The 27,125-nt window shown below is 41.9% G+C and overlaps 1 protein-coding gene across 4 annotated transcripts in view; it reads left to right on the top strand.

Annotated features, from left to right (window-relative positions):
* ube2wb (ubiquitin conjugating enzyme E2 Wb) overlaps positions 1 to 27,125 on the top strand; it is a 59,920-nt gene that overhangs the window by 13,180 nt on the left and 19,615 nt on the right. For all 4 annotated transcript variants that reach the window (XM_043689164.2, XM_087985972.1, XM_043689166.2 and 1 more), the window contains exon 3: positions 18,111 to 18,213. In XM_043689164.2, coding sequence (XP_043545099.1) covers positions 18,111 to 18,213 — 103 coding nt within the window. The remainder of the gene's footprint in view (positions 1 to 18,110; positions 18,214 to 27,125) is intronic.

Raw genomic sequence — 27,125 nt, 5'->3', positions numbered from 1 at the left:
GGTTTCTCTTTATGTCAAGCCTAAGTAATCAACTGTTGTTCCTGAGCCTGTGTCTGGAGAAATGAGCTTTGTCTGTCAAGCCTCTTCAAAATTTCTTAATAAATTGCAGCATTTTACCCACTGCTGATATCAACCTATTTTCCTGCTTTGTGACTCTCCCTCATTCATTGAATAGCAATATTAAATCTCCTAATTTCCTATCTACCAATATCGTTCAAGAAATTGTGGAAAACAAATTTGTAACAAAGAGTCAACAGTAGCTTAGATAGTTGTATTTTTGTCTCTGATTTTGCCCCTGACTCCAGGACTTTACAAAAGTTAAGTCCAACACTCTGTTCCTATGGAGTAGTTCAACTTTGTTTCATTACCATTTTCTTTTGCTTTGTACCATTGTTTCTGTTGTCATTTAATCTGTATTGCTTTTGTTTCCATTTGTACTTAAATCCTCTTTTATCTTTCACATTTTTCAGTTCTGGAAGATTACACTTGGAATAATAGGCAAGATATCAACTTACTCAAGACTTATTCTCTCAAACTTAAACATTGTGCCCTGTTTTTTTAATCATAACAAATGCTATGTTAATTTAAATCTGCCTTTTACTGTAGAATCTCAGCAACCATCTTGTTTCACCTTTATATACATCAACTTACCAAGGCTCCCGTTGTATATACCACCCAGAAGGACAAGGGCAGACAAAAGCATAGGAATATGACTCTCTGCAAGTTCCCTCCAAGTCTCGCATCATTCTGACTTGGAGCCACATAGCTGATTCTTTTCTGTTGCAAGGTCAAATTCCCTCCCTAACAGTTCTCAGGTGTATCAGCACCACATGGACTGCAGTGGTTCAAGAACGCAGGTCACCATCACCTCCTTGAGAGGAATAGCAATAAATGCTTGCTTAGCTAACAATGCCCACATCCCATGAATTAATTAAATAGAACCTGTTCTGAATCTGTTTTGAGATGGAGTGGGTAGATGCTTTGGGGGTTGTCAAGATATGAGAAAACAGGGATGGTGTGGTGAGGACAAAGTTCAGGGGAAGGTGGAGGAAATGGAAAGAGGCAAGCTATGATCAATAAATTAGAATTAGATAAAAATGAAATAGAAAGTTACAATTTCATTTATTGTCATGTACTCAAGTACATGGATATGAGAGTAAAGTGAAAAGTATACATAGTCACTATTTCCAGCGCCGCCTTAGATACAAAGATACCTAGGTACAATAGCTTAGGTATAAGTTAGAAAAATAAAGAAATAAAAGTCCAGCATTATGGTCTTTCTGAAGAAGGGCATCCAAGCTGGGCTTTACCTTGAGGCTAGGATCAGTTAGGACTTTGCATTTGGTTTGAATTCAGTTCAGATGAAAATCTCTGGCAGCTATAAACCTATGTAAAACATTTTTTTTAAAGTAACTTAATTTTTAAACTCTAAACAACCAACACAAGTCTCTGCCATAAAATGCTGCAAATGGAGGTTAAATATATAGAATGTGGGGAAATAGATGGTGACATCTTGGAAAAATATCAATATTACAGAAGAGGAAGTGCTGGATGTCTTGAAATGCACAAAAGTGGATAAATCCCCAGGACCTGATCAGGTGTACCTGAGAACTCTGTGGGAAGCGAGGGAAGTGATTGCTGAGCCCCATGCTGAGATACTTGTATCATCGATAGTCACAGGAGGTACCATTATTTAACATGGTACCATTATTTAAGAAAGGTAGTAAGGACAAGCCAGGGAACTCTTGACCGGTCAGCCTTATAACCAAGTTGTTGGAGGGAATCCTGAGGGACAGGATTTACATGTATTTGGAAAAACAAAGACCGATTAGGGATAGTCAACATGGCTTTGTGCTTGGGAAATCATGTCGCACAAACTTGATTGAGTTTTTTGAAAAAGTAACAAAGAGGATTGATGAGGATAGAGCAGTAGACGTGATCTCTATGGACATCAGTAAGGTGTTTGACAAGGTTCCCCATGGGAGAATGGTTAGCAAGGTTAGACCTCATGGAATACTGGGAGAACTAGCCCTTTGGATATAGAGCTGGCTTGAAGGTAGAAGAGAGAGGGTGGTGGTGGAAGGTTGTTTTTCAGACTGGAGGCCCTGTGACCAGTGGAATGCCATAAGGGTCAGTGCTGGGTCCAATACTTTTCATCATTTATACAAATGATTTGGATATGAACATAGGAGGTATAGTTAGTAAGTTTGCAGATGACACCAAAATTGGAAGTGTAGTGGACAGCGAAGAAGGTTACCTTCGATTACAATGGGGTCTTGATTAGATGGGCTAATAGGCTGAGAAGTGGCAGCTGGAGTTTAATTTAGATAAATGCAAGATGCTGCATTTTGGAAAAGCAAATCAGAGCATGATTTATACACTTAATGGTAAGGTCCCAGGGAGTGTTGCTGAACCAAGAGACCTTGGAGTGCAGGTTCATAGCTCCTTGAAAGTTGAGTCGCAAGTAGATAAGATAGTGAAGAAGGTGTTTGGTATGCTTTTCTTTATTGGTCAGAGTATTGAGTACAGGAGTTGGGAGGTCGTGTTCGGGTTATACAGGACATTGGTTAGGCCACTGTTGGAATATTGTGTGCAATTCTGGTCTCCCTCCTATTGAAAGGATGTTGTGAAACTTGAAAGGGTTCAGAAAAGACTTACAAGGATGTTGTAGGTTTGGAGGATTTGAGCTATAGGGAGAGGTTGAATAGGCTGGGGCTGTTATCCTTGGAGCGTCAAAGGCTGAGGGTTAATCTCATAGAGTTTATAAAATCTTGAGGGGCATGGATAGGATAACTAGACAGTCTTTTCTCTGGGGTGGGGGAGTCCAGAACTAGAGGGCATAGGTTTAGGGTGAGAGGGGAAAAATATAAAAGGGACCTAAGGGGCAACTTTTTCACACAGAGGGTGGTGTGTGTATGGAATGAGCTGCCAGAGGTTAGTACAATTAGAACATTTAAAAGGCATCTAGATGGGTACATGAATAGGAAGAGTTTAGAGGGGTATGGGCCAAGTGCTGGCAAATGGGATTAGATTGGGTTGAGATGTCTCGTCAGCATGGACAAGTTGGACCGAAGGGTCTGTTCCCGTGCTGTACATCTCTACGACTCTATTTTTTTTTCACCAGCACCCACCTCAGCTGGGTCAAGCTTGTCCTCACTGTAAACAACTTCTCTTTGAACAACTGTCACTTTAGGTCAAATGGGTGGCCATGGGGTACCCGTATGGGCCCAGTTATGCGTCATTGTGGGGTATGTGGAACAGTACCATTCTGTTTTCCTGTCTTATCCGGAATTGGAAAAGTTTATGGATTTCACTTCCAATTTCTACCCTGCTGTCACCTTCACCTGATCCATCTTTGACTCCTCCCTTCCCTTCCTCAACACCTCTATTGCCATTTCTGGGGATAGGTTGGTCAATATTTACCTTGACTATACATCCTCACACCATGCTTCCTGTAAAGATTCTATTCCATTCTCTTCAGTTCCTCCATCTCCATCCAACTGTTTTGATGACGCCAGCTTTAACAAGAGGATCCCTGAAATGTTTACCACCTTCCTCAACTGAGGATTCCCCAGCACCATATTAGACAGGGCCCTCAGCCAGTTGTGAGCCATATCCCACATTCAGCCCTCTCTTCCCTCCCACAATAGCAATAAGGTCCCCTTGTCCTCGGTCATAGTCCAACAGGTTTATTTGGAAGCACTAGCTTTCGGAGCACTTCTCCTTCAGGTGGTTGTGAAGAATAAGATCATAAAACACAGAGTATATAGCAAAAGGTAACAGCGTCATGAAATTGAAATGATATATTAAACAAACCTGGATTGTTAAGTCTTTCATCTTTTTAGAATGGGTTGTTAAGTTTCGATTCAGTAATATGTAAATCCCATAACTACTTTTAAGTCATCTTCTCGAGATAACTTAAGGTTTTATAACAAAAGGTGACATCTCAGCTCAGACAATGCATTAAAGGTGTGAGGTCAGAGTCTGTATATATCACAATTTTGAGTCATAGAGATGTACAGCATGGAAACAGACCCTTCGGTCCAACCTGTACATGCCGACCAGATATCCCAACCCAATCTAGTCCCACCTGCCAGCACCCGGCCCATATCCCTCCAAACCCTTCCTATTCGTATACCCATCCAAATGCCTCTTAAATGTTGCAGTTGTACCAGCCTCCACCACATCCTCTGGCAGCTCATTCCATACACGTACCACCCTCTGCGTGAAAAAGTTGCCCCTTAGGTCTCTTTTATATCTTTCCCCTCTCACCCTAAACCTATGCCCTCGAGTTCTGGACTCCCCGACCCAAGGGAAAAGACTTTGTCTATTTATCCTATCCATGCCCCTCATAATTTTGTTAACTTTTATAAGGTCACCCCTCAGCCTCCGATTCTCCAGGGAAAACTGAGGTTGAGAGAAGACTCGCAGCTGACCACTGTGCTGTTGGTGTCTTTGTCTTCCTGGAGCTCCGGTATTTCCTTGTACAATAAACTCTGTCGTTGAACCCCGACTCTGACTCCGAGGCTGGTGATTTCCCCCACAACAAGAGTGAAGGGTGAAGTATTTAACAGAGGAGTACGTAGAAGAAACTATTCCAATTGGTAAAAGGATCGAAAGGAGTGTGCATAATTAAGGTGGAAAATGCTTCCAAGCACTGAGGGGTTAGGATGTGAAGTGAATCACCAGAATATTTAGTGGAGGCAGATTTTCAGTCAAGGCACTCCAAACAGAACTTCACCTTTCTCTGAAAAGGAAGAATGTGCAGGGTTTTGGGGAGAAGATGGGAGAATGCAAAAAAGGTGAACTGCTCTGTCAGAGAGACAGACAGAACAGTAAATGGCCTCTTTCAGCAATGTAATTGTTCTTTCTTTCCATTCTACGGGAGATGAAACTTTAGCAGTTCAGTACTGACCCGCAAAGAAGCGTTGCACTGTCGGAGGGTCAGCGCTGAGGGAGCGCGCACTATTGGTGAGTCAGTGCTGACGGAGCACCACACTGTCAGGGGTCAGCGCTGAGGGAGCGCTGTATTGTTGGAGGGTCAGTGCTGAGGGACTACCACACTGTTGGAAGATGAGTGCTGAGGAGGTGCCACACTTTCAGAGGGTGAGTGCTGAGTGAGGGCAGCACTGTTGGAGGGTCAGCATTAAGGGAGCACCACACTGTCAGAGGGTCAGTGCTGAGGGAGCGTCGCACTGTCAGAGGGAAAGTGGCACTGTCGGAGGGTGAAAGGAGGGAGTGCCACACTGTCAGAGGGTCGGTGCTGAGGGAGTGTCACACTGTCGGATGGTCAGTCCTGAGGGAGCGTCGGCGGGTCGGGGCTGAGGGGGTGTTGCACTGTCGGAGGGTCGGCGCTGAGGGAGCGCCGCACTGTCAGAGGGTCGGTACTGAGGGTGTGGGCACTGAGTCAGACTAGTTCCGTTTCCAAAGTGGAATTTACAAAATATTACACGTATTGATTGCCTGCAGATTGTGCATCTTTCGAGCAAAATAGAATGTATGTGCAAATATAATTCTGCAAATACATATTCAACCCATAAACGTGTGTGTGTGTGCATGTGAAAGTGTGTATAGTGTAGTGGGGTCACTTGTATTGTGATATGAGCCAAGATCCCGGTTGAGGCCAATCCTCATGGGTACTAAACTCGGCTTTCAGCCCCTGCTTGGCCACTTTGCTTTGTTGCTTGTCCCGAAGTGTACCTTGGAGGATGATAACCGAAAGTTTCCAATTGTTTGCTACTTCAACATGCCACCTTGTTTCCTGGCCAATATCTCTGTCTCAGGCTTGCTGCAGTGCTCAAGCACCTCATTTTTCATTTGGGAACTCTGCAGTTTTCTGGACTCAAAATTGAGATCAATATTAGGGCTTGAGGCATTTTCTTCCATGTCCTTACCCTAATCCCCACACGCCAAACCTTATCACATCGTCTACTATTGCACACAATCCATTGTTAGCCACAAATAGTCCCCATTAGCAGCTATTGATTCCATCTCCAGTGACAGTCTATGGATAGACGTTTACTATAAATCCATAGACCCCCTGGACTACACCTCCTCCCGGACTACACCTCCTCCCAGACTACCTGGACTACACCTCCTCCCCCCAGTATCCTGCATGAATTCCATCCCATTTTTCCAGTTCCTCCATCTCCGTCGCATCTGCTCAGATCAGGTGATATTCCACTCCTAAGCATCCCAGATGCCCACCTATGTTGAACAATGTGCTTTTCCCATCTCTGTCATCCAGACAGCCCTCTACCTTCTCCATTCCCCACTTCACTACTGTTAAGTACTCCCCGCCTCCCCCCTCCCCCACAAAACACATTGAAGACAGCATCCCCCTTGTCCTCAGCTTCCACCACACCAGTCTCTGCATCCAATGCATCATCCTTGAACAAGTCCACCAACTCCAACTAGACCCCACCACCAAGAACAACATACCCCCCCCCCCCCCCAAAAAACCCCTGTACCTTCCCTTGCAACCCTAAAAGATGCAAAATTTGCCAGCACACCACCCCTCTCGCCTCCATCCAGGGCAGCAACTAGTCCTACCAAGTGAGACAGAGGTCCCAATGCCTCTCCTCCAACCTTGTTTACTGTATCTGGTGCTCCTGATGTGGTCTTCTTTACATCAGTGAGACCAAATGTGAACTAAGGGTTCGTTTTGCTGAGCGCCTCAGTCGGGCCGGCAAGGGCTGACCTGACCTCCCAGTAACTGTCCGTTTCAATTCTCCTTCCCCTCTCTGACATGACCATCCTCGGCCTCTTCCATTGCCACAGTGAATCACACTACAAATTGGAGGAACAACACCTCATCTTCTGCCTGGGCAGCCTGCAGCCCAGAGAACTCAACATTGAAATCTCCAATTTCAAATAAGCTCCCTTCCCATCCTCCAACTCCCTTTCTAGTCCCCCTTATTTGTCCAACTGTCCTTCTCTCTCTCCCCACCTATCTTTTACTCCTTACCCCATTCCCCCACCCTGTGTTCTGCATAATCTTTTCTAAGCTAACATTAGTTCTGAAGGAGGGTCACTGGACCCAAAATGTTAACTCTGATTTCTCTCCATAAATGCTGCCAGATCTGCTGACTTTTTCCAGCAATTTCCGTTTTTGTTTGATTTCCAGGTCTTTTGGATTTTTAATATATTTAATATATTTAATATATTAATATATTTTTGATATCTGTTTACGTAAAAGGCTTGTGACAGTTCTGCTCTGAATGAATAACATTTGAACGGCTTCATTTTCATTTTCTGTTCCTAGCCTAGTGCAAATAACAAACATACTAGTTCTAAAAAAAATGGGAAACTTGCTCTGAGTTACAGCAAGTTGCTAAAAGCAATAATATGTTTTCATAAATGAGAAAGAAATGTGATACATGGTGTCTTTAAGACTACTTGACTTCCAAAAGTACCTTTCGGGCAAGTACTTGAAGTGCAATTATTGTGGGAACACAGCACGTCAAGTACAGCAAACTCCGGCAAACAGCAATTTGGTAATGACCAGATAACCTTTATGTAACGTTGATTGAGGAATAAATATTGGGCAAAATTCCCCTGTTCTTATTTAAAATGGTGCTGTGGGGTCTTTAACCTTGAGAAAGCAGGCAGACCCTGAGTTTAGTTTGTCATCTGAAAGACAACACTTATTAGATTAGATTAGATTCCCTACAGTGAGGAAACAGGCCCTTTGGCCCAACAAGTCCACACCGATTCTGACTGAGGAAAATCATGATGCTATAAAGAGAAGGTATAAATGGTATTAATCAGCTGTGGTCTGGGAATATGGAGACAAAAGTTGATCTGAAATTGCTGAACTGTCATGAGTCAGGAAGACTGTTAGTGTTTAATAAATTAGATTCTGTTTCTTAAGTTTACATTAACCTTTCTTGGAATGCTGTATGATACCACAGTCAGTATGGAAATGAGGCACTCAGTTAAAATGACAAGTAACTGAAAACACGAGATTGCACTCACAAGCTGGAGGTACTAAATCCAGAGCTCCCAAAGCTGCCAGTCAAGATCTTTGCTCCAAGGCTTCACAGGGGAGGTGATAGCCTAGTGATATTACCTCTGGATTAACAGTACAGTGATAATGTCTGGAGACCTGGGATCAAATTCTGGAATTAGGAGTCAAATGATTGCCATGAATCCATTGCAGATTGTCAGAAAAACCCATCTGGCTCACTAATGTCCTTGAGGGAAGGAAACTGCCAAACTTACCTGATCTGGTCTACATGTCACTCCTGACCCACAGCAATGTGGTTGACTCTTAACTGTCCTCCAGGCAATTAGGGACGGACAATAACTGATGCCAAGGCAGTGACTCCCTTATCCTGTAAATGAATAAAAAAAGTTACACATTAAAGTCATTATTTTAAAAGTAACACTGACATAAAATACTAATACCTGCTGTTTAAGGCTCACATTATATTTAACACATTGGTTCTGAGCAATATCTGTGGATTCCTTGACCTTGGAAAATAAATTAAAATGGAATGTATTCAAAAATTTGGTATTTCCATGATTTCAAAAGATAGCATTAATTGGCTGTATTTTTACTATTTCATTGAGACTTATTTTAAAATGCATTTACTGGATCCCATTACTTTTCTACCCAAGTCAAAAAGTGTGGCACTGGAAAAGCACAGTGGGTCAAGAAGCAGGAGAGTCGATGCTTCGGGCATAAGCCCTTCAGGATTGTTGAGGAAGGAGATGTGGCTGTAGTAGCAGGTCTGCTTCAGGGCAGAGAAGACCTGGAGAGGGAGGTGGTGCAGTGAAAGAGAGACTCACTGAGATCCTTGTAGAGGGAGGAGGAGAATGTCTTTCATGTGGGCTTCCTTGGAAGATTCTTTGCAGTAAGGTTACAACAACTAGGAGTAAGTGAGGGTTGCAGATGCTGGAAATCTGAGTCGAAAAGTGTGGTGCTGGAAAAGCACAGCAGGTCAAGCAGCATCTGAGGAGCAGGAGAGTTGACATTTCGGGCATAAGCCCTTCATCAGGAATGCTCCTCGGATGCTCACTTGATCTGCTGTGCTTTTCCAGCACTACACTTTTCAACTCTGATCTCCAGCATCTGCAGTTCTCACTGTCGTCTCTTCCAACAAAGGCCTGCTATCCTTGCCTCAGTGCTATTAAAGTCCATTGTTGCTTATTGCACTATAGCTAAGGACGGTTGTTCAGATAAGTAAATCCCATCTTCTTGTCCAGTTGTGAAAAATACATAATACGTAGTATATTTATAGGATCCGTTACAAACCCACTGGAGGTGCCAAGCCAAGCCAACTCCCTGGGGCAAAAATACGATCTCATACTCCCAATTCCTCCGCCTCCGCTGTATCTGCTCCCAGGATGAGCAGTTCCACCCCAGGACATCCCAGATGTCCTTCTACTTCAAGGACTGCAATTTCCCATCATGTTCATTTTCTCTAACCTGATTTATTGCATCCATTGCTTTCAGTGCAATCTCCTCTACATCGGAGAGACTGAGCGCAAACTCGGAACCACTTCAGGGAACCTTGATGGGCCACATTCTTTCTTCAACCCCACTTTCCGGTTGCCATCCATTTCAACTCCCCCTCCTAGATGACATGTCCAAGCCAGGCTGCCTCCACCGTCAACACAAGGCTACATGCAAACTGGAGGAAAAACAATTTCTCATCTGCCTCAGGAGCTTACAACTATACGATCTTAACAGAATTCACCAGCTTCCAAATCTCCCAGTCCCAGCCTTCCCTGTCCACCCTGCCCCCTTAGCCTGACCCTACCTATCCAACTTCCTTCCCACTAACCACCTACCTACATCCATCTATCGCCATCCCACCCACCTTTCCCCCAGCCCCCTCCTTTTATTAATTTTGCATCTCTGTTCCCTCCTCCAGTCCTGATGCAAGGTTCTGAGCTGAAATGTCGCCTCCCCTTCTCCTCTGATGCTGTTTGACCACTGTGCTTTTTCTAGCTCCACTCTTTATCTACTCTGACTCTCCAGCATCTTCAATTCTCACTATCTCCTAGGAGATATGTACGTCTGTCTGGTTTACTTTGTGTGTCACCATACAGCATATTCATAACTTATATCCTTTTACAATCTAGTTATTAGCTGGAAAGAAGTTTTTTAAATCTTCCAATGTTCTGCAAGTAGCTTGTCATTACCAAATGAATGGGGATTCATACTGTAAGATAATTGAATCAGGACGTTCAAGTGGTTCCAGTTTCACAGTACAGTGTTCCAAGTCTCTGACAGAGATCTTGTATCCTCTTTAGCCATACATAAGGTCCCAGAAAACTGGAAAATGTTCAATGTTGTTTCTTTGTTCAAGAAGTGCAGCAGGGAAAATCCAGGAAATTAAAGGCAAGTGAGTGTTGCATTGCGGGGGGAGGTGTTGGAAGAGCGAGTTATGTGAGAAGATTCTTAGGAACAGGATTTCTTTGCATTTAGAGAAGAATGGACTGATTGTGATAGTCAGCATGGCTTTGTGCAGTGTGGTCTTGTCTCAAATTTGCTTGAGTTTTTTGAGGAAAGGATGAAGATGGTTGATGTGTTTGTAATCTGTGTGGATATTTACTAAAGCATTTGACAGTTCCTGTACACTGGTCCAGGAGATTGTCATTTGGTATCCATGGTGAGTTGGTAAATTAGACGATGGAGGGTAGTAATGGAGAGGTTTTTCTAACTGGAGATTTGTGACCGGTGGTGTTCCGCAAGGATCATTACTTGATAAATCATGTTGCAGCTGTATAAAAGTTGAGTGAGGCCCCATTTGGAGTATTGTATGCAGTTCTGATTGCTACACAATAAGACCATAAGACTTAGGAGCTGAAATTAGACCATTCAGCCCATTGAGTCTGCTCTGCCATTCAGTTATGGCTGATAAGTTTCTCATCCCCATTTTCCAGCTTTCTCCTTGTAACCCTTGATCCCCATGATACTCAAGAACCTATCTGTCTCTGTCTTAAATATACTCAATGACCTGGCCTCCACAGCCTTCTCTGGCAATAAATTCTGTCGATTCACCACTATCTGGCTGGAGAAGTTTCTCCTTTTCTCCGTTTTACAGGTCTTCCCTTTACTCTAAGGCTATGCCCTCTGGTCTTAGTTTCTCCTACCAATGGAAATATCTTCTCAACATCTACTCTGTCCAGTATTCTGTATAAGGGATCTCCCCTCATACTTCTAAACTCCATAGAGTATAAACCCAGAGTCCTTAAAATTTCCTCATATATTAAGCTTTTCATCCCTGGGACCATTCTCGTGAACCTCCTCTGAATATGCTCCAGGGCCAGTACATCCTTCCTGAGATATGGGGCCCAAAACTGCACATAATACTCCAAATGTTGTCCAACCAGAGCCTTATAGAGCCTCAGAAGTACATCCTTGCTTTTATATTCAAGTTCTCTCAAAATAAATGCCATTATTGTATTTGTCTTTCTAACAACAAACTGAACCTTAAAATTTACCTTGAGAGAATCCTGGACTCGAAGTCCCAAGTCTCTTTGCACTTCAAACTTCTAAATTTTCTCCCCATTTAGAAAATAGTTCATGCCTCCATTCTTCCAACCAAAGTGCATGACTTTACACTTTCACACGTTGTACTCCATCTGCCATTTTTGCTGATTCTCCGTACATATCCAAATCCTTCTGCAGCCACCTGTCCCTCTACCTATCGTTGTTTCATCTGCAAACTTAGCCGGAATGTCCTCAGTTCCTTCATCTAGATCATTAATGTGAAACGTTGTGGTCCCAAAACTGAGCTTTGTGGAACTACTTGTCACTGGCTGCTGTCCTGAGAAGGACCCTTTTATCCTCACTCTCTGCTTTTTGTTAGACAGCCAAGCTTCTATCCATGCTAGTACCTTGCCTCTGGCACCATGGGCCCTAATCATACTCAATAGCCTCCTGTCTGGCACTTTGTCAAAGGCCTTCTTGAAGTCCAGGTAGATAACATCCATTGGCTGTCCTTAGTCTACCCTATTCATTGCTTACTCAGATTTGTCAGGCATGATCTCCCTTTAATGAAGCCATGCTGACTTTGTCCTATTTTACTGTACACTTCCAAGTATTCAGAAAGCACATCCTTCACAGTGGATTGATTCCAGGATCTTACCCATGACTTAGGTTAGGCTAATCAGTCTGTAATTTTCCATCTTTTGCCTTTCTCGCTTTTTAAATAGGGGTGTCATGTTAGTGATTTACCAGTCCTCTGGAACTCTCCCTGATCCTAGCAATTGCTGAAAGATCACCACTAACGCCTCCACTATCTCTTCAGCTGTCTCCCTTTGAATTCTAGGGTCTAGTCCGTCCGGTTCAGGTAATTTATCAGTTTTTCTAGCACCTTCTCCTTGGTGGTGGCCACCATACTCAGGTCTGTCTCTTGAATTTTTCGGATATTACTCGAGTCTTCCATTGCAAAGACTGACACAAAGTAATTCCTTAGTTCCTCAGCCATTTTCTTGTTCCCCATCGCCATCTCTCCGGCATCACTTTCCAGCAGTCCAATGTCCACTTTTGCCTCTCTTTTGCCCTTTATATATCTAAAGAAACTCTTGCCGTCTTCCTTTATATTACTGGCTAACTTAACTTAATATTTAATCTTCTCCCTCCTTTTTTTTGTTGTTGCCTTCTGTTGGTCTTTGTAAGTTTGCCAATCCTCTGGTTTCCCACTGCCCTTTGCCACATTATATGCTTTTATACTATCCTTGACTTCCCTAGTCAGCCATGGTTATCCTCCTTGTACCAAGCTTCCTTTTCCTTGGGATGAATCTCTGCTGTGTCCCCTGAATTACTCCCACAAACTCCTGCCATTGCTGTTCCACTGTCTTTCCTGCTAGGCTCCTCTCCGAGTCAATTCTACCCAGCTCCTCCCTCATGCCTCTGTAGTTGCCTTTATTCAACCGAAGTACCATTTTATCTGATTCTGTCTTCTCCCTCTCAAATTGTAGAGTAAATTCAATCAAAAGGGTTCCTTCACCTTAAGCTTAATAGGAAAGAAATTGAGTCTTTGGAGAAGGGCAAAAGAGGTTGACCAGGATGTCGCCTGGATTGGAATGTATTAGCCAAAGGAGAGGTTGGACAAACTTGGATTGTTTTTGTTGGATTATCAGAGGCTGAGGGTTGACCTTATACAAGTGTATAACATTGACAGGAATGATTTGAGTAGATAGTTGGAGTCTTTTTTTTCCCAGGGTGGAAATGTCAGATGCTAACGGGCATAGGTTTAATGTGAGAGGGTTAAACTCTAAAGGAGATGTGCAAGACAAGTTTTTTTTTGGGTGGTAGGTAGGTGCCTGGAACGCACTGCCAGGGAGGTGATAAATGTACATATGATAGCAACGTTTGGACTCAACAGGTAGGGCATTGACAGATACAGGGCAAATGCAAGCAGATGGGATTAGTTTAGATTGGCACTATCATCAATCAAAAGGCCTATTCCTGTGCTGTACTGTTCTGTGTTCTCTGGATTTGTTTTTGGACTCTGCAGTGTGCTTTTCAATGTCTGCCACAGTTCAGTACCATGGCCATTGCATTTTTGACCTATGTTTGTCTTGAAGATACTGCAAACAATATTGAAACTTGCAAGTGACGCAAAACTTGGCCGTGGTGTGGCTTTACGGAAGAAAACTCTGGGCATTATCTGGAGATGGGTGGTCGCATGGCAGGTTAAATTTTATGTGGAAGTGTATGAGGTGATAAATTTTGCAAAGAATGAGGAGAAACAGTACAAACTGAGTGGCATAATTTGAAATATAGTAGAAGAGCAGAAAGTTGCTTGACCACAAACTTTTAAACTTGGCTATACAGTTAATTGTAGGCTTTATGTTTCTGTTTATGGAACACCAAATTCAATAAGTTATTCTATTATCATTGTAAAGTACTCCTAGTTAGAATATTGTGTCCAATTCTGCATACCACACTTAGAACAAGGGCCTGACTACTTTGGTCAGTGTTTCAAATGTAAGCCTGGATAGCCCGAAGAGTATCTGTTTTCCTGTTTAGAAAAAAGAAGCTGAGGAAATTAGATATGATTAAAATTAACAAGTATTTTGAGTAAAAAAGAGAAACTGTTTCCAATGCCTGGATGGTTGATAACCAGAGGACAAACATACGTAGGATTGGTGAAAGAATCAGAGTCAGTAGGATTAAAAAAAAACTGTTTGAACATAGTTAATATTGGCATGCGCTGCCTGATAAGGTAGTGGATACAAATTCAGTTGTAGCCTTCAAAAGGGAATTGGCTAAATCCTGAAAGAGAAGAAATTGTAGGAATGTGGGGTAAGCGTTGGGGGAAGGGATTGTTCTTTGAAAGAATCAACTGACTTGATTATTCAAATGGCTTCCTCTGCAGTTCATTTCATTTCTGTTTCTGGAATTATAATTGCTTGGAAAAATAAATAATGGTTTAGCACAATTGTAGTGGTTTTGAAAGTGTTTTCTGCCATCTAAAATAGACTGGTGTATGTGGCAGACAGCTGACATAGCAGGGTATACATGCAGGCAACCACCCTTTTATGCCATTGGCAAAACTGATTGGCTTTGTGAAATTACTCGAATGTAAAATATTATCAAACAGTCTGAATTATATCAAGTATCCTTTGAACTTCTGCAAATCAATATTTTGATTTTCTGAGCCATGTCGATGAGCCATGTTCTAAGTTTAGCTTGCCCTGCTGGCAGATTTCAGCTGGAAATGTAAAAATGCTGCCATTAATGACTTTTGTTGAAGCAAACATACATGCACAACATAAGGCAGGATTAGGCTAGATTGTGATGGCCATCGCAGTCTAGTGCACATTTCATGTCATTAAGGGATGATGTTGGCATCGTGCCTTACTCCAAGTGGGGATATAGGAACCAAGCACAAGTCTGTGATCTGAATACTGTAAGCCTGAATGTTTTAAATCTGCTGAGGCAGAACATGGGTCAGCTGTTAGTTCTGAGAAATCCTGTGATCAGCAGGCCTGTGAGCCTGTACAGTGTGAATTGTTTAGCTATGCAGGGATTGCAGACCAAATCAGTGGGATGAAAATTGAATTGCTTTGTTGGACCTGGTTCTTGCAAATTAGGGGGTTAAGTGGATCAAGTGAGAGTTGGGGATAAGATTCAGGAAGATGGTGGAGAATGAAATGCAACAAGCTAGAGCTAGAAAAATGAGTTGGCAGAGAACAGGCTTCAGTGGGGCAAGAACAGAGTTGGGCAGGATTGACTGGATTGAGAGGTTGGCAGGCAAAACAGTAACTGAACAATGGGCTACTTTCAAAGCAGAGATGGTTTGGTTACAGTCTAAGTATATTTCTTCCAATGGGAAAGCTACAGGCATATCTAGAGCTTCCTGAGGTAGAAGTAAAGGTTAAGAAGAAATAATGTGGCTTATAATAAATCTCAGTTAGAAAATAAAATTGAGAACCAAGTGTAATATTGAAGCTTCAGAGGGGAGATGCAAAAAAAAACCCTGGCGAAACAAAGCAAAACCATGATAAAAGGCTAACAACTGACATGAAGAAGGCCCTAAAGCCTCCTATGGCCATACAAATAGTAAAAGGGTGGTAAAAAGAGGAATAAGGCCACGAATGAATGAGAAAAGGCATTTACACCTGGCAATAGGGGTTTATAGCTGAGGGGTTAAATGAATATTTTGCATCTGTCTTTACCAGAGAGATACTACCCAAGCCACGGTTCCAGAGGATGGGACTCGATCAACAGAAGTTCAAAATTGATAGGAAAGACTTGTTGGATAGATTGTTGGTGCTTAAATTTGACAAGGCACCAGGACTGAATGAGGTGCATCCAAGGATTTTGTAGCAAGTGAGTGTGGAATTGGAAGGGGTACCTGTCGCAATCTTTCAGTCTTCACTAGGGTCCAGAGACTGGAAAATTGCAAACATTGCAGCCTTGTTTAAGACAAGTCATAGAGATTTGCCCAGCAATTGTAGACCAATCAGCTTGAGTTCAATGTTGGGGAAATTCCTAGTCAGGATAGAATTATTAGTTACATGAAAAATATGGATTGATTAGGAAGAGACCGCATGGATTACTGAAGGGGAATTAATGTTAAACTAACTTGCTGGAATTTTTTTGACAAGTTAACAGACTCCGTGAGGGCAGTGTCGTTGATATGGTGTACATGGACTTTCAGAAGATGTCTGTTAAAAGTGGCCGCACATCAGACATGAGGAAAGTTATAGGTCATGGAATAAGAGAGTCAGTAACACCATGGATACAAATTGGCTGAGTGATAGGAAATAGAGTAATGATCAACGGATTTTTTTTGGCTGAATGAGTTTGTGGTGGAGTTCCCTCAGAGTTGGTATTGAGACTCTTGCTTTACCTTATATATGTTAATGATCTAGGTCTTAATGTGCAGAGGGCAGTTTCAAAGTTTGCAGGTGACGCAGAACCTGGGAGAATTGCAAACTGTGAGAAGGATGGTATAGAACTCCAGACGAATAAGTACACGTTGGCGGAGTAGGCAGATTGGTGGCACATGGGTTTCAGGACAGAGAAGTGAGAGGTGGTGCATTTTGGTAGGAAGAACATTGAAAGGCAACATAATATTTTCTCCTGAAATGTTGAGTAGGTTGTGCTTGTACTCATTGAAGTTTAAAAGACTGGGAGGTGACCTTACAGAAACATGCAAGATTTTGAGTAATGAAGCAAAGAACTGTGAATGTTGGAAATCTGAAACAAAAACAGAAATTGACCGGGAGAAAACAAAGTTATTTAGAACTGCTCTGTTTTCTCCCCTCAGATACTGCCAGATCTGCTAAGTTTCTCCAGCAATTTCTCTTTTTGATTCGAACAGGGTAGTTGCAGTGAGGGTCTTTTTGTTCATGGGAGAGGCTGAGACCAGAGGGCATGACTCAGAATAGAAAGTCGCCCATTGAAGGCAGAATTGAGGAGGAATTTCTTAGGATTCTGTGGAATTCTCTACCATTTAGAGCGGCATAAGCTGAGCAATTAAGAATTTTCAAGGCTGGGGTAGGTTTTTAATCAGTTAGGGGATCAAGAGTTGTTGGGAAAGGTAGTAAAGTTGAGTTGAGGCGTATCAGATCAGTTATGATCATCATTGAATGATGGAGCTGACTTGATGGGTTGAATGAACTACTTCTGCTCCTATGTCTTAAGGTCTAAATAGTGGATATAGTTTTAAGTTTGAGGGGGAGGGGAATGGGTGGTGGTGGTGCAGGAGCAGAGTGACCTAGGTGTATATGTGCACAGATTATTGAAACTGGTATGACCAGTAGAAAGGAAAGTAAAGCTTCCAGTATTATTGCCTTTATTAACAAAAGCATAGAGTGCAACAGCAAAGGCACAATGTTGTACTCATACAAAACACTTATAAGACCTCAGCGAGAATATTGTGTACAGTTCTGGGCACCACATTATTGGAAAAATGTAAACACATTGGAGAGAATGCAGAAGCAGTTTACAAGAACGGATGAGGAACTACAGGTGTCAAGATAGATTGAAGAATTTGAAGCCATTCTCCTTGAAGAGAAGGTGGCTATGAAATCTAAGAATTTTTTTTTATTATAGTTAGTGGATTGGATAGAGTAGGGAAAAACTGTTCCCACTCATTAAAAGGATCAGAAACAAGAGGGCATAAATGTAAATCGATCTACAAAAGACACCAGGATGAAGTGAGGAAAAACCACCTTCTCACTCAGAGTAATTAGGGTAAGGAATCTAATGCCTGGAAGTACAGTGTATGCAGGTTCAAATGGAGCACTCAAGTGGGCATTGGATGATTATTTGGATAAAGATAATCTGTGACGTTGTGGGTAAAGCAGGAGTTTGGCATGAGGTAATGATGCTTCATTTAATGAAGCAGTGCAGTTATGATGGACTGAATGGCCACCTTCTGCACAGCAACACTTTTGTGATTCAGTGAATGGGTTTTACAATATGTAGACCACTTCAGATTGACATTCATGTATAATATAAATTACCTCCTGTACTTAGTTGAGTCATAGGAGGGTCATACTGTCGAGACAGTTGCAGTAAAAGTGCATTTCTAAACGTAATATATTTGGATGGCTCATTGCAATGATCAATATTAGTGTACCCAAGAGCATGACTCTTGGATAAACTACATAATTTATTTTATGTTTTCCAGATGGATTGTAGACATGGAAGGAGCACCAGGCACATTATACGAAGGAGAGAAATTTCAACTTCTCTTCAAATTCAGTGGTCGTTACCCTTTTGATTCACCTCAGGTAAGTACACGGAACCTGATGGCGGTAATATTTATTTCTGTAAGGGAATGTTTATTCAATAGAAAACAGGTAAAATTAGAATAAAATAATGTGAAAATTCAAAATAAGACCCATGTGGAAACTGATATAATCTCATGTTTTATCATCCATTTCTACAGGTTGACCCAATATACTCTTGATCAAGTTAAATGTTTGGTTAGGGTGAACATTATGGCGGTACATAGGGAAGATATTCCTGGGAGATCGTCCAGTGAAGTTATATTGGTAGAACTTAAAAATAAGACAGGGCGATCACCTTGTTGGGATTGTATTATAGGCTATCCAATAGGCAGCGGGAAATTGAAAAGCAAATATGCAAGGAGATCTCTGATATCTATAAGAAAAATAGGGTTGTAATGGTAGGGATTTTAACTTTCCAAACACAGACTGGGACTGTCATAGTGTTAAGGGCTTGGATTGGGAGGAATTCACTTCCTATAGACCAAAGGGGTAGCCATGGGCACCCATTTGGGCCCCAGCAATGCCTGTCTCTTTGTTGGCTACGTAGAACAGTCCATCTTCCATAGTTACACCGGCACCACTCCCCATCTCTTCCTCCGCTACATCGATGACTGCATCAGCGCCACCTCGTGCTCCCGCAGGGAGGTTGAACAATTCATCAACTTCACCAACACATTCCACCCCGACCTTAAATTCATCTGGAACATCTCTGACACCTCCCTCCCCTTCCTGGACCTCTCCATCTCCATTAATGACAACCGACTTGACACTGACATTTTTTTACAAACCCACCGACTCCCACAGCTACCTGGATTACACCTCTTCCCACCCTACCTCCTGCAAAAATGCCATCCCATATTCCCAATTTCTCCACTGTATCTGCTCCCAGGAGGACCAGTTCCACCACAGAATACATCAGATGGCCATCTCCTTTACAGACTGCAATTTCCCTTCCCACATGGTTAAAGATGCCCTCCAATGCATCTCGTCCACATTCCGCCCTCAAACCCCAACCCTCCAACCGTAACAAGGACAGAACCCCCCCTCCGGTGCTCACCTTCCATCCTACCAACTTTCGCATAAACCACATCATCCGATGATGTTTCCGCCACCTCCAAACGGACCCCACCACCAGGGATATATTTCCCTCCACACCCGTTTCCGCTTTCCGCAAAGACCTGGTCAGGTCCACGCTCCCCAACAACCCACCCTCCCTTCTTGACACCCTCCCCTGCCACCACAGGAATTGCAAAACCTACGCCCATACTCCTCCCTCACCCTCATCCAAGGCCCCAAAGGAGCCTTCCACATCCATCAATGTTTTATCTGCACATCCACCAATATCATTTATTGTATCCGTTACTCCCAATGAGGTCTCCTCTACTTTGGGGAGACTGGACGCCTTCTTGCAGTGCGCTTTAGGGAACATCTCCGGGACACCCGCAACAATCAACCCCACCGCCCTGTGGCCCAACATTTCAACTCCCCCTCACACTCTGCTGAGGACATGCAGGTCCTGGGCCGCCTCCACCGCTGCTCCCTCACCACCCGACGTCTGGAGGAAGGATGCCTTATCTTCCGCCTCGGAACACTTCAACCCCATGGCATCAAATGTGGATTTCACCAGTTTCCTCATTTCCCCTTCCCCACCTCACCCCAGCTCAAACCTTCCAGCTCGGCACCGCCCTAATGACCTGTCCTACCTGCCTATCTTCCTTTCCACCTATCCACTCCACCTCCTCTCTGACCGATCACCTCCATTCCCACCCCCATTCACCTATTGAACTCTATGCTACTTTCTCTCCACCCCCACCCTCCTCTCATTTATCTCTCCACTCTGCAGGCACCCTACCTCTATTCCTGATGAAGGATTTTTGCCTGAAACGTCGATTTTCCTGCTCCTCGGATGCTGCCTGACCTGCTGTGCTTTTCCAGCACCACTCTCATCTAGAAATTTAAATATGTTCATGAAAACTCTCTTATTCAATAAGTGGACGTATCTGATAGAGAAGGAGCAGTACTTGACCTTCTGTTGTGAAATAAGACAAGGCAAGTGACTGAGGTGTCAGTGGGGGAGCACTTTAAAGCAAGTGATTATAATTCTATTAATTTTGAAATAGTTATGGAAAAGGATAGAACTGATCAAAAAAGTTAAAATTCTAAATTGGAGTAAGGCCAATTTTGATAGTATTAGACGGGAACTTTCAACATTTGAGTCTATTAGCAGGTAAAAGGACGGTTGGGAAGAGGAACGTCTTTAAGAATGAGATAACGAGAATTCAGAGATGGTGTATTCCTGTTGGTGTGAAGGGGAAGGCTGATAGGTGTGGGGAGTGCTGGATGACTTGGCAAATTGAGACTCCGGTCAAGAAAATGGAGGAGGCATATATCAGGTGTAGACAACTGGGATCGAGTGAATCCCTAGAAGAGAATAAGGGCAGTAGGTGTATACTTAAGGAACTCAGGAGGGCATAAAGGGGACATGAGATAGCTTTGGCAAATAGAGTTAAGGAGAATCGAAAGAGATTTTATAAATATATTAAGGCCAAAGGAGTAAACAGGGACAGAAGAGTACCTCTTAAAGGTCAACGTGGCCATCCATGTGTGACACCAGAGGAGATGGCTGAGATATTAAGCAAGTCTTTTGCATCAGTATTTACTGTGGAGAAGAACATAGAAGGGAACTTGGGGAAATAAATAGTGATGTCTTGAAAAGAGTTCATATTACAGAAGGGTCCTTAAAATGCATAAAGTTGGATAAGTCTCCATGACTCAATTAGGTGTTTCCCACAACTTTATGGGAAGTTAGGGAAGAGATTTCTGGGCCCCTTGCTGGGATATTTGTATCATTTGAGAGCCACAGGTAAGGTGCCAAAAGACTAGAGGTTGATTAATGTGCCATTATTTAAGAAAGGCTGTAAGAAAAAGCTTACAGTGAGCCCTACATCAGTGGTGGGTACGTTGTTGAAGGGAATTCTGAAGAACAGGATTTACATGCATTTGGAAAGGCAAGGGCTGATTAGAGATAGTCAACTTGGATTTCTGTTTGGGAAATCATGTCTCACTATCTTGATTGAGGTTTTTGTTTGAAATGAGAAAGTAGATTGATGAAGGAAGAGCGATATAATTGTCTATATGGACTTCAGTAAAGCATTGGGCAAAGTTATGCATGGTAGACTGGTTAATAAAGTTGGGTTGCATAGGATCCAGTAGATCTAGCCAATTGGATACAAAATTGGCGTGAAGGTAGGAGACAGTGTGGTGGTGGAGAGTTGTTTTCTGGACTCGAGTGGTGTGCCACAAGGATCAGAACTTGGACCACAATTCATCATTTATATAAATGACTTGGATTTGAATATAGGAGGAATGGTTAGTAAGTTTGCAGATGACACCAAAGTTGGTGGTGTAGTGGACAGTGAAGAGAGTTATCTGAGATTACAATGGGACGTTGATCTGATGGGCCAAGGAGTGGCAGAATAGTGTTTAATTTAGATAAGTATGAGATGTTTCATTTTGGTAAGGCAAACCAGGGCAGGACTTGTACAATGAATCGTAGGGCCCTGGAGAATGTTGCCGAACAAAAAGACCCAGTGGAGTCCCAGGTAGACAGGATGGTGAAAAAAGTGTTTAGCACTTTTGCCTTCACTGGTCATAACATTTGAGTATAGGACTTGGGATGTCATGTTTGCATTGTACATTGGTGAGGTCAGTTTTAGAATATTGTGTACAATTATGGTCAACCTTGTATAGGAAACACGTTATTAAACTTGAGAGGGTGCAGGAAAGATTTACAAGGACGTTGCCAGGACTGCAAGGTTTGAGCTAAATGGAGAGGCTTGGACTCTTTTCACAGGAGTGTTGGAGGCTAAGGGGTGATCTTATAGAGGTTTATAAAATCGTGAGGGGCATGGATTAGGTGGGGGAGTCCAAAACGAGAAGACAGGTTTCAGGTGAAGGGGGGAAATATTTTAAAAAGCGCCAGAGGGGCAACTTTTTCATGCACAGGGTGGTGCACGTATAGAACGAGCTGCCAAAGGAAAAGTGGAGGTAGTTACAATTCAACATTTAGAAGGCACTTGGATGGATATATGCATAGGAAGAGTTTAGAGGGATATGGGCCAAAATTGACAAATGGGACTGGATTAATTTAGAATATCTGGTTAGCATGAATGATTTGGACTGCAAGCTTCTTCCATGATCTATGGCTCTATGACTCTAACTTCAGTTGAAAGCTAATGAAAATAGCTTTGAGTCATTGAGGTCTACAGCGTAGAAGAAGGCCCTTTGGCCAATAAAGTCTGTACTAGTCAAAAACCACCACCTAACTATTCTAATCCCATTTTCTAGCAATTGCCGCTAGTTTTATATGCCTTGGTATAGCCGATGTACATCTAAATACTTAAATGTTAAAAAGATTTCTGCCTGCCCCATCCTTACAGGCAGTGAGTTCCAGATTCCTACCACACTCTTCAGTTCTATGCAAGCTATCATTCAGCTTATCATGCTCGACCTGATATTGAAACACATTACAATTGTTTATTCGGAACAGTTTTATTTCCTGGAGTCCATCCCTGTGTGTAATTGACAGTAGGCTAGCTGGCCTACTGAATTAACTATTTATCATGATATTTGCTATTCTGAATGTTGGTACTGGCTGACCAATATTGAATACTTAGGATACTGAGCAACATGATCAAAAAAGTAGTGGTCCCTGCTCAACAGGTTGACAACAGACTGGAGACTGCAGGATTTCTAAAAGCCTTATTTCTGGTCAAAGAACCATTGGTCTCTGAATTTTGAATTAGACTAATAAAATGGGATTCATCTAGTCTTGAGGAAACAATAAATGAAGTTACAATTACTTCCTCAAATGATTAGTTTTGAGTGAATTCTAAAAATCAGATTGACTTAATTGACCTAATGTAAAATAATTGGTCATAGATCAGTTAACAGTGGTTCACCTTTGAAGCACCAGAGAAAAGTTAGTGGTATACATCAAAAAGAGTATTTCTTCGTAAGTGAAGAGGCTGTTATCATAATTTATTATTCCAAATTCACTATATGTATATATAATACATATATATGTTGGATTGATCCTCTCATCAAGCAAGAAGTCTACTCAGGATCACAATTTTTTGCCAAGGGTCTTCAAGTGATGTGATCAGGTTGATTCTCAAACTTCAGGTCTTTGGGCACGTGGGACTGAATGTAATGAGATCAAGGTATTCTTTCCGATTGTGATGCACTCTGTCTTACCATTAAGACATTTGGACTGAAATCATGTTGTGTCTTCATGGATAAACTGTCACTATTTTGAGATATGGATGTTCAAGAAAATTCCTCAGTCCTGCAACTGTTTCATGATAATGACAACTGCCTTGAGTAGGAAATCTGAACAGACTGCTTCAGAATTTGGAGTAGTGTCAAGCAAAGCTGGGTGATAGCCTCCGTTCAATTTGCAGTCTACCTGACAATTATTTACTTCATCAGCAATTAACTGCTCACTGAAGTGTGTGTTAAATATAACCTAAATGGAAAGGTCTTCCAATTCAGTCAAGCCCAAACACCTGATTCATTGCATCAGCTCAACCTTCTACAAATTGCAGCAGCAATTGTTTGACAACAAAGATTTCCACAAGTCCTAATGTGGAGAGCATTTGTCATCACTTATCCTTTTGTGAGACCCTGACTATGGATCAATGACCCACAGACTTCTAGAAAAATTTAACTAGCAATGCTTTGCCTACATTTTCCAGATTCAGTGGAATGACCACCAAAGTTGTTGTCCTCCTTGAAGCCATCTGTACAAGCATTCAGGTCAAACTTATGCAGAATCAATTACGATGGACTGGACACCGTCCAGATTATTGAAAAGCATCTCCCTGGCCAGGTCCTATTTTCTGAAATCTCAAATGGCGTATTATCCAGGGAAAGCTGCTGGAAGTAGTTGAAAGACATTGCCATGCTTCAAGTAGAACTGCACAGTGGATGTAGGTTTGTTCGCTGAGCTGCAAGGTTCATTTTTCGACATTTCGTCACCATACTAGGTTACATCATCAGTGAGCCTCCGGATGAAGCACTGGTGGTAGGGCCCACTTTCTATTTGTGTTTAGATTTCTTTGGGTTGGTGACGCCAATTCCCGTGGTGACGTCATTTCCAGTTATTTTTCTCAGGGGGTAGTAATTGAGATCTAAGTCAATATGTTTGTTGATAGAGTTTCGGTTGGATTGCCCTGCTTTTCGGAATTCTCACATGTATCTCTCTTTGGCTTATCTTAGGATAGATGTATTGTTCCCGTCGAAGTGGTGTCCTTACTCATCTATATATAAGGATACTAGTGAGAGTGGGTCATGTCTTTTTGTGGCCAGTTGATGTTCATGTATCCTGGTGGCTAGAACTTGACAATGTTCACATTAAAGACTGGGGGGGAGCTTGCTACCCCTTGTTCAAAATGCAAAGTTGCTAATACCATAACAAAGTGCCATTAAAGAAAATGTTATTTTTGCTAACAGTGGTACTTGGAACTATAGAGATTAGGTTGTTTGCTCGTGTCTCTTTCTAACTCAATAAATACCCTGAGTAAGTTTGTGTGTTTTGGTACATTAGATGTGCCACATGCTATGTTGTTACAGAGAATTAACTTAGCACTGAAAACAGTTGCAATATACATTGCAATGAGTTGGATAATTTAATGGAAAGAACAGCTCATGTTAAAATCTTTTAGTTATAGTGCCCAACTTAAAACAATTAAAAGCACCCTCTCATGGCATCCTAACAGGATGATGCATTTAGTAGTCTAGCGCGCAACACCTCATCATCCACCTAGTACTGTAAGCTTTCAGGGCTCAACATTCAGTTTAACAATTTCAGAATGTGAACATCCTCCTCTGTGTTCATTATCCTCCTCCCACACCCTTAGGTCCTGTTTTGGATAGATTGCTCCAAGCTCTGCTAATGAATTTTCAACCATTAGTCTATCCGTTTTGTACCCCTTCTCTGGACACAATCTCCATGTGCTGTATGTACACCGTCCCTGCTCCTGCAAAAAAAAGTCCTCAGCGTAAATAGCTTCCTCTTTTCCAGCTGTTTTCAGTTCTGACAGAGTCACTGGACATAGTGTTAACTCCATACTACACTCTACAGATTTTGTCAGACTGAGTTTTTCCAGCTCTCTTTTTGTTTCAGATTTCCAGCATCTGTGTTTCTTTGCTTTTATTATAATGCTGTTCTTTGTATGCTTTTGTAGCAGCTTGCAAGACAGTACAAAAACTGTGCATAATATATATTTCAATGGAGTTTCAAACTTCCTTAAATTGACAAATTATACCATTAAGTGAAAAAGAGCTATTGCAGTATCTTTAAGACTGGAAAAATATACATATTCAATGACTATAGACAAATCAGTCAGATATGATAAATCTCTTAGAATGTAATCCAATGATAGAATGCGTGAATATATCAATGGAAACCATCATGGATCTTCTAAAAGCAAGTCTTCGATGAATTGAGCAACATTTTGGCAATTGGGAACAAACTTTCAAAAGCATAAAAATAGAGTTTAACAAGAACTAAAGAGGGTAATGAAGGATGATAATTTAGTAGAACATCTGCAAGCAGCAGCTTTAACTGATACTGTGGAAAAAATGGCCTGTATTTTCAACTGGCCACATGGTTTTTTCTGCAATGCAAACTAAAGTTGAATATTGCGACTCTATGGAATCCCGTAAGCAGCAAATTCTGAGGAAATTGCCTGCGAAATTGAAGATTCTGTTGGGCAATTCCACCAGTGTTTGAATGCTCCATTTTTAAATCTGAATTCAGAGGATTCTGCTGCAGTTAATAGTTGCACAGAGACAGTTGGACAATTAAATCTAGTTTAATACCTGGGTAACTGTTAAACTGAACCAAACTTGTACACACACCCAATTACAGTGATCCCAGACCCCGAGAAGCCTGACTCAGAAATACCTGACTCTCCCCAACCCAAGTGTCAACAAAGTATTGATAAATTTGTTGACTTTTCCTTGTTCATCTATTGTTATAAGTGTCCTTTGATTTGGGCCAATAAAATTTGGGAAACAGAGCACGTACATGGTTGGAGAAAGGGGCTGATTACAATGGGAGTGTGTGGACACATTAAAGGGGAGAAGGGTTTCATTGAATCTTCTAAGAGAAAGTATGGACAGCATGGCTGAAAGCTACATGAATACATTTGAAGTACTTTAAAAGACTTTCTTACTTGTATGATATTAATGAATATTGACCTATAATATGTGAACTTTTAATTATGTGCTGAATGTTACTCTGCTGCTGCTGTTTACTTGTAATGGTGTTTCATTTATTTTTTAAGAAATATTCAGTCATTCAGTGTGGGTGTTTGTGGCAAGGCCAGCATTTGTCTCCTTGTACCTAACTGGCCTTGAGAACTGGGTGACAAGTTAAAATGGGACCCAATTGAAAATTGGTTTGTGAAACCAGACTTTAATCTCTTGTTTTGCTTCACAAGTACATAATCTAGAAAGATCATGTTCTGGTGTTCATATGGATTTCATCCTGTATTACACAGCATTGAATGCTGGAATGCTGAGGTCACTTTAATTTAATACCAACATATTTTTCTACTGTCCTGACAATAATAGAACTTGAAGGGCAAAATAATGTTTTTGTGTATTTAAGGTCTACTAATTTCACCCATTGAAGCATTTCTGTTTTGCCCATTTGAAGCATTTGCATTTCCATACAGATAATAAAAATACTTTAATACTTGATTCTTTTTCACAAAAACGCTTTCAGTTTTTTGTGTCTTTGGCTACTAGTTTTCAGACCTATTTGGCTTAGGGTACTTTCACTCCTGGTGATACAGACTCGCTGCCTTTAGTGCAAATTCTACCAGTACAGAAATATTGTGACT

The sequence above is a fragment of the Chiloscyllium plagiosum genome, unplaced genomic scaffold (assembly GCF_037043375.1).
Source record: "Chiloscyllium plagiosum isolate Xiang-an unplaced genomic scaffold, Cpla_swu_hap1 HiC_scaffold_4, whole genome shotgun sequence".
Lineage (NCBI taxonomy): Eukaryota > Metazoa > Chordata > Chondrichthyes > Orectolobiformes > Hemiscylliidae > Chiloscyllium > Chiloscyllium plagiosum.
The sequence above is the reverse complement of the archived record's forward strand: the minus strand, read 5'-3'. Positions and strand labels throughout refer to the sequence as shown.